This window comes from Neopsephotus bourkii, unplaced genomic scaffold, assembly GCF_033783945.1.
Source record: "Neopsephotus bourkii isolate Nb327-2 ecotype Australia unplaced genomic scaffold, CSIRO-AGI_Nbou_v1 NB_941, whole genome shotgun sequence".
Taxonomy (NCBI): domain Eukaryota; kingdom Metazoa; phylum Chordata; class Aves; order Psittaciformes; family Psittacidae; genus Neopsephotus; species Neopsephotus bourkii.
Genome location: NW_026901435.1, coordinates 3,830,492 through 3,846,897, shown reverse-complemented (window position 1 = coordinate 3,846,897; position 16,406 = coordinate 3,830,492). Strand labels below are relative to the sequence as shown.

The window sequence follows — 16,406 nt, the reverse complement described above, 5'->3', positions numbered from 1 at the left end:
AACCTAGCCCCTCAAAATAAAATCATCTTCTAGTACTTTCAAAAACATTCCTGGCATTTACCTCCTTCACATCAGCTTCATCAGCTATTTTGTATCTTAGGATGTACTTTCGAACTTTCCCTGGGGCAGGATCCCAAAGGATATTCATACTGCTGTGAGTAACATCCTGAATTGTTAAGCCTCTGGGTCCAGGTAAAGGTACTGTAAAAATAATTAGTAAGTGAAAATGTTATTCAAGGCAGAGGTATAGGTCTCTCACAGAAGGAAATACATTCTTTTTATGCATTTCATTGAAATGGAGGCAATAACTTTCTGGGAAGTTCAATGCTCTGGTCACTATATGAGCCCACTGTCCCAGCAATAAGCATAATAGCTATAAACTACGGTAGCTTCACCTTTGTAAATTTTATGCACAATACTTTGAGAAGTATCAGCGATTAAGATCATAACTTTTGGTGACAACAGCCACTTTTTATGTATGGTTGAGTGCTCAACATTTTTTAAGAACATACAAATAAACAGACTGCATCCATCTAGCTCAGAACTATGCCTCATACAGTAGAAAATGTGTAAGGAAAAGTATAAAAATAAGCCATGTTTAAATCAATTTTGTTTTGATATGACATGTTTTCTTAGAAATGTCTGAATTTGGGAATAAAGCTTTAAATTAATGCAAGCAAAATTGAGACCTTTAAAAACACTATAACCTCAAGATTTGAAAGCCAAATTCCTTCAATATTCAAGGAGACAACTCTCTTGTTCCTCTTTTAATAGTTGGTCTCTTTTCATTGAAATTAAGAACTTTTGGAAATGTATGAGTATTAGAAAAATGCATGAAACATGGAAATGATGATCTTCTAAACAGAATATATAAAAACTGTTGTATGAAATAAAATCAAAAGTAAATGCTGCTGAAGCATTAACAAAGCAAAAATCAAGATGCCCATACATGTCACTTCCTGGGTGGTGAGCGGGTCACTGGTCATATCACCAAACAATACATAAGCTGTTAAAGTGTACTCAGTATTGGGGATGAGATCTACCAGCTGCACCTCATTGACTGATGGCCCAACACGCATCTGCACATGAAAAATAACACACCATGTTTAAAAACTGAAGAAAGTAATGGCAGAAATGCAAGCAATGATTTAACTGCACAGAAATTTTGTTTGTGAGATTCACAGTATATTTACAGCTTCCTGAATGATGTCACTGTATACAATATCCCAGTAAGTTCACAGTGCTTCAAGAAGTACGTGCCAGTCTCTCTTGACTACAATGGTAGATCAAGAAAACCTTCATTTTTTCTTAGTTTGTTTTTGGTAGAGTACAGGAAGTAATGACAAATTCTTTCACCTCTTTTTCTGTGGTTGGGACTGTGGCATTCGCAGGTTCATATGTTAACAAATAACCAGTAGCCCCATTGAGAGGTTCCCATCTCACTCGCATGGAAGTTGATCCAATATCATAAACATTCAAGTTTCTAACTGAAGAGATTGGCACTGTCAAATAAAACACATACATTAATTTATTTCCTTCAGCTTTTTCACTTTTCATATTTCACATCAAAGATAGCACCACTGAGAATGTTGCACATGGGTATTAGGGTACTTTGTGGGTAATAGAAAGTGATCTGCAAGTAGTGGTATTTTAAGTGTTGCTTAGTTTAAGAATGAGGTAACGGTCATCATATTTTGAATGTGACACAGGTTTGCTATACACACAGTTAAAACTGTCTTACAACACTATACTGGAACACTTGAATATTCTAAAAAAACAATATCAACTCATATGAATGCATTAATATGAAACAACATGTCTGTTTTGGGATCTGTACTTCTAAAAGGGTTTTTGTACTTTTTTCTTGTTTTCTGTATTTCTCAAATTATTACACGTAAAAATGCCACAGAATTCATAAAAATCATGTACATACTTTAAGGGTTTATGACAAGCCTAGTACAAAACAATCAAAAAAGTGAAATGAACACCTAACACTCAATATTCTTAGAGGCAGAAAAGTCACCCTATGTTGCATTCAGCATAAATATACCTAAATTCAATCATGTAGACAGCTAATAGAAACATGACTAAGGTCTGTCTTGTAGAAAAGATAAAACTCTGTTGAACTGCCTTTTTGTTAATTTTATAAAAGTAGAATTGATTTTTATAGTATTTTGGCTCCTAGTAGCAGGAATTAATTGTTTAGCATAAAAATTAAGGAGTACACATTTCTATATGGTCAGATTTCGTGTCTGCTGCTCTAATCATGTATGGTAGTGCTTTATGAGTCTGGAAAGAATGTGGGACAAATGTGTTTTACTGCACTGAAGTTTCACTTTGCTAAAGTTTTCCAGCCAAGTTCTGAACAACCAGTGTAACACAACACAATTTGGTCATTCAAGTTAGAAATTTTGTTTCCTCTATGAAGAAAGCTCTCAGTTCTACTGGACAGGTCCCCCACTAAACTGGCTGTTAACATGTTATATAAGTTATATTTCTAACTTACAAGTTGTTTCACTGCCGATTAGAGGTTCACTGCTTTCATCTTCTACCACAGAAAACACGTTAACAACATATTCTGTTTCAGGTTTCAGATCTTTCAGAACTGTTGTGGTTTCCATCCTACTTACATAAAACTACATCAAAGAGAAGCAATGTTAACCACTGTACAACAAATGAACTTGTAATCTTATCTCTAATATAAAACAAAAAAAAATATTTGTCAAACTCTTCAGAAATCATTGGTATGGAACTAAAAATAAGTATGGTATTAATCTTCTATGTATTTTGGCAGACAAACATTTGTTCTCAACAGAGTTGGATATAGCTAGCAGCACTCACTGTGCATCCTGCTTTTACACATGGTTCACACTTTTATATTACTCAGCAACATAAATAAAGTGCCAGGGGTACATGTTACATCTTTGGAAAGAAGCTTTAAAACTCCAGGACAATCTAGATGGTTACAGCACACGGCATTAGCAACACTTTACAGAACATAAAAGCCAGCAAACAGGCTGTAAAGTCATTGTGCAGTGGAATGGCTGTTCTAACCTTAATCAAACCCCAAATCCTGAGGTCATAATTTACTGAGATTAAATTCTCCCTGTGTCAAATCTGAGTTAAGATTTAAAAGCCACATTCAGAGACTGTAAATTCAGAGTTAGGTACACAGAGGCACCTAACTTCAGTCTTCTTAACATTGTTCTGGCTGGTTAAAGTGAGTGATGAGCAGTTCAGATTCCCTGAACCAGGGCTGCTGATTACTGGCTTTCTGTATAGAGAAGCAATGACCACAGGATGAGTTTGACCCTGTGCATTAAGCAGTTTGGAGGATATGCTTAGGCACAGATTCCAAGTGCCATCATATGATATTAATCAAAGCACTAGCTTACTGTATCACTCACTGGTTTTGGGGTTGTTTTTTTTTTACTAACAGAAAATGTACTAAAAGGATAGTAAGCCTACACATGAGTATGCTCAGAAAATTTCTGCTACAGGCTTATTTAAACCAGTATATGACAGTGGAATACGAACAGAAAGGAATTGCTAGAAATAGCAGTCAACTATTTTTACAGAATACAGCTTTCTCCTGAATTCACAATTTTAAGACAATCGAAGTAATCTTTATGCTCCTACTTTTTGTAAGTTTGAGTATCATTTATGAGTCTTGATATTCTTGACCTTGGGAGCCTTCTTTCATTTACTGTTATACCATACACAGCACAAACTTCAGAATGACATTACTGTATTGCAATGGTCCGAGTTTATCATGGGCAATGTCAGAGATGAACGTATAGTACTAACCCGCTGAGGGCTACCTCCAGAAGTAGGGTAATATTCAACTCTGTATCTATCAACACTCTCAGGAGGTGGACTCCATCTCAGTCTGAAAGAACGAGGTGTCACTTCTGAAATAACTAGGTTTGAGGGAGGTGGCAAATCACCTACAAGTGGAAGTAAATTTCAAAATTATTAATTTATCTTATATCATCAGGAATAAAAACACTAGACAAAAAAATGCTTACGGAAAAAAACTCTTTAGGTACTTGCTTATGTTTCTGTTTCCTCAGGAATTCTTAAAACAACTGTGTGAAGATAGCTCACATTACACTCATGACCAAATAAGCTCCCTATCATTTCTACTCCATCTTCAACGCCAGTGTTTCACTGGACAACCATCAGCTAGCATTACACTTTTTCTATGCTCAGATTTTATTTTGGGCTGTCAGACACTAATACTGGAAAAGAGCAGGGCTGCTGAAATTTCCTTACTGGAGAAGTATCATCAAAAAATCTGCAACAAGGAGTAAAAAAGTGACACACTGAGCAACATACTTCCTGACTGTGGGAGAAAAGAAGGCACATCAATCCATGTCATGCTGTGTTAGGTATAATACAGTCATTGAAAAGAAAGAAAGAACCCCTGCAGGGTAGTCCAGGTGGTCTGCCTAACTTCCTCACACCAGCAGCTGAAAAAACAGCCTAAGGCTACACAGTGTTCCCAGTAAGTAGTAAAAAGGAATTTGCAGCGCAAGCACATAAATGGAAAAAGGATGAATTAGACTGAAAAAGTGATGTACCTGGACCTTTCACACTATTACACAGATTCGTGGTTACATCATCAACAATGGTAGCCAGGAAGGAGAAATCTGCAACATTGTAAGCATGGGTGTCATCCGGATCCGTTGCAATCTGCTTCAATTCATTTTCATCTGCATTTTTAATACCTTACAGAGAAGACATGAAAACAAAACTTGTTATAAATTGTGGCCATGATGCATAACGCTATGGATGTAAGACCCTAAACACATTCTTTGAATATCTTATTAAGTGCTTATGTATGTAGCTACTTCTCTATGCATTTAGCAGATGGGCAGGAGGGAGCTGATGCACACCACCTCCTCACTTACCAATTGCATAAAGTTCCACCCCTTCATCTCTGAGTCTTCTTGAAGGGGTAACTACATCATCTTGTGATTTGCCATCAGTGATGAGAACACCAATTTTGCGAGCTCTGGGCCTTAAGCCTGCATCTTGTTTGAAGTTGTTTTTTAAGATGAAATCCAAGGCCATTCCTAGCATGATACAAAGAAGGTAACCATCACTATAAATTATTTCCATATGCTACCCATAGTAAAGGAGAGTATTTCATCCTGGTGATTTCACTCCAGCATCATAATTCCACAATTTACTTCCTTCTAGGAGCACTTGGAATCTAATTGCAATCTATCATCTAGACTTATCAGCAACTGATACTATTTCAGCCATGTCAGTGTCTCTAATCTCTGACTTTTTATGTATCATCCTCCTATCTGATCTACTCTAGCCTTCCTTCTAGGTCCTCCCCTTGTCTTCATCCCAACCCTGACACAGAACTTCCTTTTCTTGTTCTCATAAGCAGAGAGATAATTGGACATCACCCAAGCTGTCCTCCATCACATTTCTCTAGACTTTCACTGAGTTTATATGTCTATGCTATGCCTGTTCTTTTCCAAACATACTGAACTGTAAGGCCATTTCATCATAGACAAATTCTAACTCACTGAACAATACTGGGGTCATCTATTAGAATTATTTTTATTGGAGCTTAAGGAAAACCCTGGCAGTATGACATACCTGTTAGAGTATTGCCTCCTTTGTATGGTAAGTTGGCTACAGCCTCTAACAAAGCCTGTTTGGTTCGGTAAGCATTGAGATTCCATTCTGTTCTGGGATCTCCACTGTACTGTGCAAGACCTGGTAAAAAGGCCATTATCACTCAGTTATTATGTGGCTGTGCAGCAGTTACACATCATTTTCCCTCCAACATATGAGGACTTACCAATCTGTACTTTGTCAGGACCAATATCAAAAACTTCAACAATACGAGCAATGAAGTTCCTGATAGTTTTAAAATTTGGCCGCCCAATACTCCATGAGCCATCCACCAGCAGCACAATATCAGCTTCTGCTCTGGTTCTACATTCTAAACCTGCCATGTCAACCAGAAAAATATAACCTTAGTATGATAGCTTTCAACCAGAAAAATATATCCTTAGCAAGATAACTTTCTTCATCCTTTTATATGACATGTCATGAGTTAGCTTCCAAAGTAGCTCGTTTTATTCACTGGCACTCTGTCAAGTATGACCTATTTGTGAACATTATTCACACTAGTCACTGGTTCCATGGCAAAAGCTGTATAAATTTCTTCATGTATGTTTCCTTTTATAAATAAGCCTTTGCAAATGCTAAGGCCAGTCTTCTTTTCTTTTGTCCTGTCATTATCTGTTTTGGCCTTTAAAGATGGTTGATAACTTGATTTAAGAAGTTTTGCAAAAGATTACTAAAGTGACTACTGCTATGGCAGTGGCCATTAACAAATTATCAAATTTACAGTATTTTAGTCTGTCATGGATAGCTAAACTTTCAACTATATAATACAGGATTTAATAGCATATATTACAACCACTTTCAAATAAATAACATTTCCGAATTTTCAGGGGAAAAAGACATGGCAATACAAGTGGTATAGACGTTTGCACATACCGGAAAGAAAGAACACAATTTAGGCAAGATACACAAATATAAACACAGGTCAAGAAATAAAGAGGGGAAAGAACAAACATTTATATAAAGCTGCAATGTTCTGAAAAGGTAGGAAGTTGTTCCAGATACCTTCAGTTTACAACTTACAGAATAAAATACACATCATATTGTTTTCATCACAAGGAAAATCACAAAAAAATTATACAAAACAGAAAGACACAGCAATTTTATCCACAGCCATTTGCAAAAATAAAAAATAAATCCTTGCTCTCTCTCTTTTCCTGTAGATTGTGTTACCAGCTGCAAATTTTCTGGATTCCTGCCATCAGAGCTTCTGGTCTTTATATGGAAGAAATCCCATTGAGAAAAATCAGCCACACTCATCACAGTTGAAAGATATTGTGATTTCATATATGTTCCACATAATTGATCCAACACTGTAGACTCATGAATATAACTACTCCATGTACCTGGGGGTTAAAAATATGATCCTCTTCTGCATAGAAAATATAGATCTAGTCTTTAGTCAGGACAATAAAATCAGTTGGGAGTACGGTTTAAGTCAAATCATGTTAGTACAAAAACTTGCATGCATAACTTTAATATTGCAGTTACAGTTAGCTTCATGTACAATATAAAAGTTAAACTATTTTGACTTTTATTTTTCTTCCAACTACCATAGTTCCCCACATGGAAAATTCTAGCAAAGGCACCAGACCTAGGGTGATTTTTTTCCTCTATCATTAAAAAATGTGCTATTACATTTACAGGCTCAGATATAAAATTAATTTTCCACATTAAACATGACTCAAATCCATGCATTAGTAAACCTAATTAGCTTAAAGACTATATCAGTGAAGACAGATACAACAGCTGTCATAATAAAAACTAACAAAACACTCTAGGTATAATTATTTTTCTGCCAGACTTGCTAGAACTTTAATGTCACTGATGGCCTGTTACATAGTTTTTCTCAATTTTACCCTCTTGCTTTAGACAGAAAGAGATAGTAATTAAACAAAAAGTTTCTAAAAATTTTGTGGATAATATTACATGAGGTATTTTTTACATGAGGTATTTTTTACACAGTGGAAAAAAGGCGTCAGAGAGGTTAAGCGAAAAGAATAGAGGAAACTGTCAGAAACTTTTTTTGTTTACTTAACTCTGAAAGGCCTTTATAGTTAGGTTATTTCTCCTCACCAAATTCCCTCTGATGGTTATGCAAACCTTGAAAGGGCAGAAAAGTCTTTATTTCTGCATGTATACTTGGCTATTAAAAAGCAAAGATCTGATTCTTTATGCTTTTCGCGAAGGACAACTGAACCCTGAAATTCTCCTTATCCAGTATCAACTGAGAGTATGGTGAACACAACTATTATTATGCAGAGGTCCATTAACCACTCCAAGAGAGCTGCTATCAAAACTATAACTGGAAGGTTTAGCTATGCAGGGAGAAGCTCCCAAAGAGATAGAGGAGAACATTCAGCAATTGCATTTCTGACCTAAATCTCCTCCTGCTATAATAATAAAAAAAAAACAACAAAAAAAAAATTACAAACAAATTACTCACTGACATTTATGTTGAATATAAACTTAAATAATACACAATAATACTGGGACATTCCCAACTATCACAGATCTTTGTTCATGACACCTTAGTCTTAAAAGGAAGAGTCACCATATAAGGACAAGCAAACACTAAAGATCTGCTTAAAATTCCTCCTTCTACTCTTCTGAAAACCCTGTAGGTGAGCCATGCTCTCTGTTCAGGAATTTGACCTTATGTGATTTAACACAGATGTGTATGGCTTGAAAATGCAATGCAGATGGGCTTTGAGTAATCAGCAAAGCATTGGATGTCTGAGTTATCATCTATGTAAGATCATCCAAAGGGCGCGAAGGACTAGAATCATGAACTGAGACATACTTAATGGTCATTTTAGACCAGGGGTTATGTCAGCAGGGTAGGGAGTACACTGAATCCTGTAAATAAATGTTTATGTACATTAGAAATATGATAAGAAAATGCTGGTTTTTCTTTATTCAAAAGACAAGACTGTGCTTTCTTCAATCGTGTTTACCTCTAGATAAAAATGGCTCCGAAGTAGCATCTGAAAGGGTGGTCATCTCTTGTCCAACCAGGGGGCTGCTCTCTCCTCCTTCAAACATTCCAAAAACATTTACCTTATAGGTAGTTCCTGCCCTGCAACAGTTAAACAAATGTACTGTAACTAAAATGACTTGGCTAGCTAAACACTGACACTTCACTTCTGAAATTCTCACAGAAAAAAATCCCCCATGGAAAAGGTGTTAAAATGTGAAGCCCAAAGACTACCTTTTCCAGAGAACGATGAAGTTTTGACAATATAAAAGCTGATTCTAGATTCTACACTCAAATTTATAGCCTTCTTCTTTCAAGTAATTTAAAACTTAAAGCTCAGGAGCAATGCATCCCAACGTAGGAAAAACCACCTGGAGCATGGATAAGCAAGGAGCTCCTGGACAAACTCAAATACAAAAAGGATGCCTAAAGAGGGTGAAAAGGGTAGCCTGGGAGGAATACAGAGAAATTTTCTGAGCAGCCAAGGATCAGGTTAGGAAAGCTGACGTCTGCCCAGAGACATCAAAGGCAACAACACAAGCTTCTACAGAAGACAAAAAAGCTAGGGAAAATACACGTGGTCTCCAGAAGGAAATGGGAGATCTAGTTACCCGGGATATGGAGAAGGCTGAGGTACTCAACAAAATTTTTGTATCAGTCTTCACCAGCAAGTGCTCCAGCAACACTGCCCAAGTAACAGAAGGCAAAGGCAAGGACTGGGAGAATAAAGAACCACCTGCTGTAGGAGAAAATCAGGTTTGAGACCATTTAAGGAACTTAAAGGTGGACAAGTCCATGGGACCTGATAAGATATATCTGCAAGTCCTGATGGAATAAGCAGATGAAGTGGCCAAGCCACTGTTTATCACATTTGAGAAGTTATAGCAGGCCAGTAAATTTTCCATTGATTGATAAAGGGGAAAAATAACCCCCATTTTAAAAAAAGTAAGACACAGAGAACTACCAGCCAGTTAGTCTCATCTCAGTGCTCAGCAAGATCACAGATCAGATTCTCCCGCAAACAGTGCTCAGGCACATGGAAAATAACAGGGTGAATGGTTACAGCCAGCATGGTTTCACTAAGGGCAAATCATGCCTGACAAATATGGTGACCTTCTACAAGCAGGTTACAGCACTGATGGACAACAGAAAAGCAACTGCCTCATCTACCTGGACTTGCACAAAGCCTCTGACACTGTCCATGCAACATCCTTGTCTCTAAACTGGAGAGGAACGGATTTAATGGATAGACCACTCAGTGGATAAGAAATTAGCTGGAAGGTTTCATGCAGAGAGTTGAAGTAAATGGCTCAATATCCAAGTGTAAACCGGTGATGAGTGGTGTTTCTCAAAAGGTCAGTATGTGGACTGCCACTGTTTAATGTCTTTGTCAGCAACATGAACAGTGGGATTGAGTGTACCCACAGTAAGTTTTCTGACAACACCAAGCTGCATGATGCAATTGATACACTGGGGAAAAAGGATGACATCCTGCAGGACCTCGACAGGCCTGAGAGGTATGCCTGTGTAAGCCTCGTGAAGTTCAACCAGGCCAAGTGCAAGGACCTGCGTCTGGGTCATGGTAATCCCAAGAACAGATACAGGCTGGGCAGAGACTGGGCTGCTAGCAGCCCTGAAGAGAAAGACTTGGTAATGTTGGCTGATCGGTTCAATATGAGCTGGTAGTGTGTGCTCGCAGCCCAGAAAGCTGACTGTTCTGGGCTGCGTCAAAGAAACATGACCATCAGGTCAAAGAAGGTGATTCTTCCCCTCTACTCTGTTCTCATGAGACCCCACCGGGAGTACTGCTTTCAGCTGTGGGGCTCCTAGTGCAAGGAGGACATGGACTTGTAGCAAGTCCATAGGAGGCACACAAAGATAATCAAAGAGCTGGAGCACCTCTCTTTTGAAGACAGGCTTAAAGAGTTGGTGTTGCTCAGCCTGGAGAAGTCTCTAAGGAGACCTTATGGCAGCCTTCCAGTAGATAAATGGGGTTATAAGAAAGCTGGAGAAGGAGTTTTTACAAGGGCATGTAGTGACAGGACAAGGGGGAATCACTTTAAACTGAAAGAGGGTAGATTTAGATTAGGTGTAAGGAAGAAATTATTTCCTGTGAGGGTGATGAGGCACTAGCACAGGTTGCCCAGAAAAGCTTCGGCTGCTCCATCCCTGGCAGTGCTCAGGGCCAGGCTGGATGGTGCTTTGAGCAGCCTGGTCTAGTGGAAGGCATCCCTGCCTATGGCATCTCTGCCTATGGCAGAGAGCTTGGAACTAGGATGACCTTTAAGGTCCCTTCTAACCCAAACCATCCTATAATACTAAGACTTTTAATGATCCAATTTCTAATATATTTAGTATATTTGCATAACGGATTTTGTCATGGTCTGAAGCATACTTTATAAATCCAGGCCTGATTTATCTGAGAAAATGGATCAAGAACTAAACTAAGGTGTGTTTTTTTTTTAACAGACATGAGGTAAGGAACTTTTGGGAGGAAACTTTAGAAATCCCAACTTTTTCCAGTATTTCATTAGCTTTCTCATATGCAAAATGCAGAATACAGGTTCTGCCCCTTCAGTTCCTGTCCGAACACCACAATTGATGTGAATGAATAATCTCAGAAAGAGCCCTGCCAGGTGCTTTTCAGAAACTGCGTAACAAGATCCTCATAGTTTATTGACAAAATTACTTTCTTTCTCACTTTTGCCAGGTGTTTCAATACCAGAGCATGATAAAACAAAACTCTAAGATAAAGTTTTGAATGAAAAAAGAAAGACAGTGATTATTATCCATACCTAAGCTCCTCCAATACAACTGTACTGTCATACGGCCCCACTATTAATTCTCCAAGACTCCCATTGTCTTCTGTAGGGTGGAAAGTTACTTTGTAACCCTTCACTCGTCCAGGAGCTGGCTCCCATGTTACTCGGAAGCTTGACATAGTTGAATCAGAAGTTCTCAGATTTCGAGGTGGCTTAAAGGGTGAGGCTGCAAGGATGGGGAAAAAAGGTTTAAATAAGGTCTGCTTATGGAAAAAAAAATAAAAAATCAACAAGTATGCTTTTATGTAAAAATCCATATGAAAATCCAGTATTGACAGCAGTCCTAAACTCTTTGTACTTTTTCTTTGACATAAAGTCAAGCATCAAGAGGTAAAAGGTAAGATTTACTTCACTTAATTTTATCTATCTAACCAATAGGTATGTAAGCTAGGTTTGTTTTTAAGGCTCCTTCCACAATCAGCAGACTAAGGGATAGATAGCAATTCATCTCGCTCACCTTAAATATCCATCTGACCTTCAGTAAGTGTTGAGAACAGGTGGACTAACCACTGTCAGTCCTTCTCTTAATTATGAAGCAACTAGATGAGCAGCTTAAGTTAGCCCTCTCTCTTTTATATGGCAGCAAATAGATGAGGCATATAGACCAAAAGAGAAATGGAAGCAGCTTCCCCTCAAACTAGCACTGGAAAAATGAGAATTCACTGCAGGCAAAAATCACACCCAACAGTATTCAGTTGCCAATATCACCTTTCACCAGAGTGACAGACACCCAGAGGTCAGAGTATGGAGAGAGTGGAAGCAAGGACCCTTTCATCGAAAAAGTCCTGCCAACAGTCCGCTCCCTTTACAGGCTCAGAGCCTGGCACCTCAAGCAACTTCACCAACCACAGGTATGGCAGTATGTCAAAAAATAATTCTTCAGAGAAGTGCAGCCAAGCAGCTTGAGTTTTTTAGGTCAAGAGCAACTTCCTCTGAAGACTAACAGCAACCCAGCACAGGTCAGTCCTCATAGACAAAGTGGTTAATAAGCCTGCTGTGAGCTTCTGCATCACTTTTGCTTTGTATAAATCTAAAGTGCAGTTGTAGAAAATGCTGCAGCAGTATAATCTTTATAAGTTGCAAAAATGGGAATTAAACAGAAAGTCACCACTACCACTTCAGAGTGAAAAGGTGGAGGGAAAAGCAAAAAACAGGTTTTTTGTCCCCTTTTGCCAGTGTAATTCTCTAGCTATAGCTGAAAGATCATACATGTCCACAGACTGTGAATCCCCCTGAGAAACCATAGATACAACCCCACTCACAAGGAAAAGTACAGCCTCTCTGTCTCACCTCCCACGATACTCCTCCCTGAATTATCATGACAGTTTGAACTAACAAGATCACTCAGGCTCCACTTTCTTCCAAAGTGTGATTACCACAACTATTTACACTGAAAGCACAGAGGCATATCCCGTATCAAGATGAACAAAAAATCAAAAGCAGCTGGATGATCTGAGATTTATCTGGTTGATTTGATCTGGATACCAAGAGAACATTTCTTTACAAAAATAAAGACCAGCATTAGACACATACTAAAGACAGAGCAGAAAATTAGTTTTGCTTTTACTACAAAAATTTCCTCACCAGGACTTAATAAATATTTTAGAGTTTCAGCTTCTGATAGAAAAGAGCTTGTCCAGTAAACCATAGTCTCTGACGTCAAGCTTATAATTATGACTCTTCGAAATCACCTACTCCCCCTTTTTATTAATTCAGCTTTTCTACAAAAACTAAGGTGACCAAAGGAGACAAATCTAAGTAATAAGATGCTGGGTAGCTATTTAACCAATGCCCACAACCAAAAGGCAAGTTGTGAAGCAACTGACAACAGTTCATTTAGTCTATATAAGGTCTTCCTCTCAAAACACCTTGTTTTGACTTCTGATGACAGTTTTTCAAAACAAGTCCAGTATTTTCAATGAGATTTTACACCATATTTACATTCCCAATATCAACAGCAAGAACCTGTGCTCAGGCTATGACACAGTGGAGCTCTGAACAAATTAAACTGTCTTCTGATTTTTTTTTAATTTGCCCATTCATTCATGATCTTGGCAGACTCCACCATACATTTCTAAGTATCATGATAATCAATTTTAGGCACAAAATTTTACTTATAAAATCCTGTACACACTTGTGATACATACCTGTTGTTCCTTCTGCTTTTCTTGATTTTCCTTGTCCAAAATCATAAATTGGGACAACACTGAGGTCATACGTAGTCCTTGGCTTAAGTCGCTTTAACACTATGCTTGTAGCAGGAGCATTTACTCTTCCAAACATTTGTCTTCCTCCACTGCGTGGTCGGTAGTACACACGATATGACAAGACTTTCCCAGGTGAAGGCTGCCATCTAACTCTCATTGTGTTTTCTGTTTCGTTGTCTACTATCACAGTCCTGGCATTTTGTGACACTTTTCAGTGTAAAAATATGGATAAGTGTTTACTTTGTCACATAAAGATGTATTTAAATGCATGCATACAACATTCATTCTGCTGTATTACAAAAAATAAAATTGCCCCTTTCAAAATTACAGTATTTGATTGTGGGGAATCTCACGGGCCACTGTCATTTTTTTCAATTGTAATAGACACAGCGTAATTGGAAGTTTTATTTAGTCACACTCTTCAATAATCTATTAAATAATGGATTCAGCACTCTCAAATGAAAGTGATAAAGCCACTGTTTTTTTATAAACACACTGTCCTGTAGAGTTAAGATTGTCTAACTTTCATGTTTACAGATCTTATAAGGCATCGGTAAATACCTAAACTGCTAGATGTTGGGCTCCATAAAAACTATCCTCCAAACAGTGGTGAGTGACTTTCCAAACACTTGGAAAATCACTCACCACTATGCACATGGACTAATAAAGCACTTTCTCTACAAATTGCAGCATTCAGCTTCTAAGAGATATTTTCCAGACTGTACAAATGCTACAAATGCTGAAACGAACTGACAGGTATGTAATGCTGGCTGTCAGACAGAATAAGCCATCTAGGTTTTGGAAAAACAGAACCTTCTTGGCATGCCAGAATCAGTCAATATTTCATCATGTGGTAAGGAAGACTTTGCAGGCTACAGTATCGTCTCCCAGTCAGAAAGTGACAGTTTCTGTGTTTATACCAGAAAGATGCGATGCTAGTCTCAGGTCTGGGTCCATTTATATGCCTGACAGCAGGTTCCCTGGACACTGAGAGACGTACCAAATGATCTGGCTAAGCTGCCTGCTTAACCAGGAGAAGGCAGGACAGCTAATGCTGCTGTTCATGACGAAAGGAAGATGTGGGACAGCAGTCTGCTTTGACTCTGGGGAGTCAGCTCTTACCAATGGCAGCAAACACTACTCTTGTGAGAACTTAAGAACAACTGGGCCAGGGACAAAGGTTAAAGTAGTTCAGCAGTCTGTATCCAACAGTAGTCAAAACAGATGCTTAAGAAAGAGTACAAGAACATGTAAACACACAATGCTTCCCAAGAGCACTTCCACAGGCTTTATATTCATATGGCCCCTTTAGACAAACAACAGAAACATGAAGGCTGATCCAGGGCATCCCTTCATTCGTTCTGGCTTCTCTGCTTGCCATTTCTTACTATAAAGCAACAAGCTATGCCTGGCCTCTCAGTGTTTTTTCCTCTGCCTACACTGCAGGAGAGGGTTGAGCCTGCTTTGACCAACACTACATGAAGTTTAGCAAATAAGAAAAATGATCTCAGGACAGGTAAATAACAAATATTAAAATCACCCAGTAAGTGATCACTCAGTTTAAGGACTGTGAAAGTTGGAAAGGGCAATAATTTTGAATGGAAATTCACTGATTCTGTGGGATTTACCCATCTTTTCTTTCTCGATCCGTAACATTTCTTCCACCTGACTTCCAGCAGTTATACAAAACCTGCAAAAGTCTGGCTTTAGAGTAATTTGCAGACAAAATCATATCTTAAGGTGGAAGTAAGTCTTGCTAAATCCAAATCTACATGACATAGGAGAGATTTTATTTAATGGTCAAAGAAAAAAGCCAGAATTGACTGATCTGATGTGGCATTTTGGTTTGTGGGGAAATTTCAGGAAAAAAAAAAGGTGACGAAAAATGAGTTCTATTTGCTTTAAAATATCATAATTTCATCAAAAACAGAATATTACAATAGTGGCAATGGTGCACTACACTCACCATCAGTAAAAGCCTCTCCTTCTACTGGGTCTCCTTCTCCACTGCTGTAGGTTGCATATACTGAAATTCTGTATTTAGTCTCTGGCTCCAAGCCTTCTAGCACGGCATCCACTGTATTTCCAGGCACTTTCTTCTCTCCCATTGTATCATCATAAAGCGATTTCCACACTATCCTATAATCATTAACTGCTCCTGGAGCTGGTGTCCACGATAACCCAACTGTAGTGTCAGTTATGTCTGTGGTAACCAAATTACGTGGTGAACCACGCTCTACAAGAAAGAAAACAGCAAATTGTCTCTAAAATACAAACAGCAAAAGTTAGCAAAGTACAAATGGAAAAGTAAAAATCATCATGACAGTAAAAGCAAACATTTTCCATCAATATTAGTTTCAACCAAATTTGTAGTTCCAAGAGAAAACCGATAGCTTTTCCAACAAAATGCTTAAAGCTAACTTTAAACTATGAATGATCCTGTCTCTTACCATGCAAGATACTTGGCAGTCATGCTTTAGCATATGCAAAATAAAAATGGCATTAATCAAATACTTAGAATTAAACAAGTGCTTAGATGTGCTGTGGCTTATTTAGGTAGGTTTTGACTCTTAAGTAAAAAAAAATTATTTCATCCATTCCTCTTCATCTTCATGTGTGACTTTTTTTCAGGGTGGGAAGTTGGTAAATATAGGAGACTTCTACCTGAGTCAAACAGTCTTTTCTCTGATGACTTTCTTATTTAATAGTATTAGTCTTATCTTCCAGACTATCACCAGATCTATC

The 16,406-nt window shown here is 38.1% G+C and overlaps 1 protein-coding gene across 12 annotated transcripts in view; it reads right to left on the bottom strand.

The window, feature by feature from the left end:
- Positions 1-16,406, bottom strand: part of COL12A1 (collagen type XII alpha 1 chain) — a 102,142-nt gene that overhangs the window by 52,334 nt on the left and 33,402 nt on the right. For 10 of the 12 annotated variants that reach the window (XM_061358420.1, XM_061358417.1, XM_061358414.1 and 7 more), the window contains 13 exons: positions 15,628-15,897; positions 13,602-13,868; positions 11,428-11,620; positions 8,613-8,734; positions 5,825-5,974; positions 5,620-5,739; positions 4,914-5,078; positions 4,584-4,730; positions 3,808-3,947; positions 2,507-2,636; positions 1,357-1,502; positions 950-1,079; positions 62-201 (listed from right to left, as the gene is read on the bottom strand). In XM_061358420.1, coding sequence (XP_061214404.1) covers positions 62-201; positions 950-1,079; positions 1,357-1,502; positions 2,507-2,636; positions 3,808-3,947; positions 4,584-4,730; positions 4,914-5,078; positions 5,620-5,739; positions 5,825-5,974; positions 8,613-8,734; positions 11,428-11,620; positions 13,602-13,868; positions 15,628-15,897 — 2,120 coding nt within the window. The remainder of the gene's footprint in view (positions 1-61; positions 202-949; positions 1,080-1,356; positions 1,503-2,506; positions 2,637-3,807; positions 3,948-4,583; positions 4,731-4,913; positions 5,079-5,619; positions 5,740-5,824; positions 5,975-8,612; positions 8,735-11,427; positions 11,621-13,601; positions 13,869-15,627; positions 15,898-16,406) is intronic. The other 2 variants (XM_061358425.1, XM_061358426.1) reach the window with 1 other exon arrangement.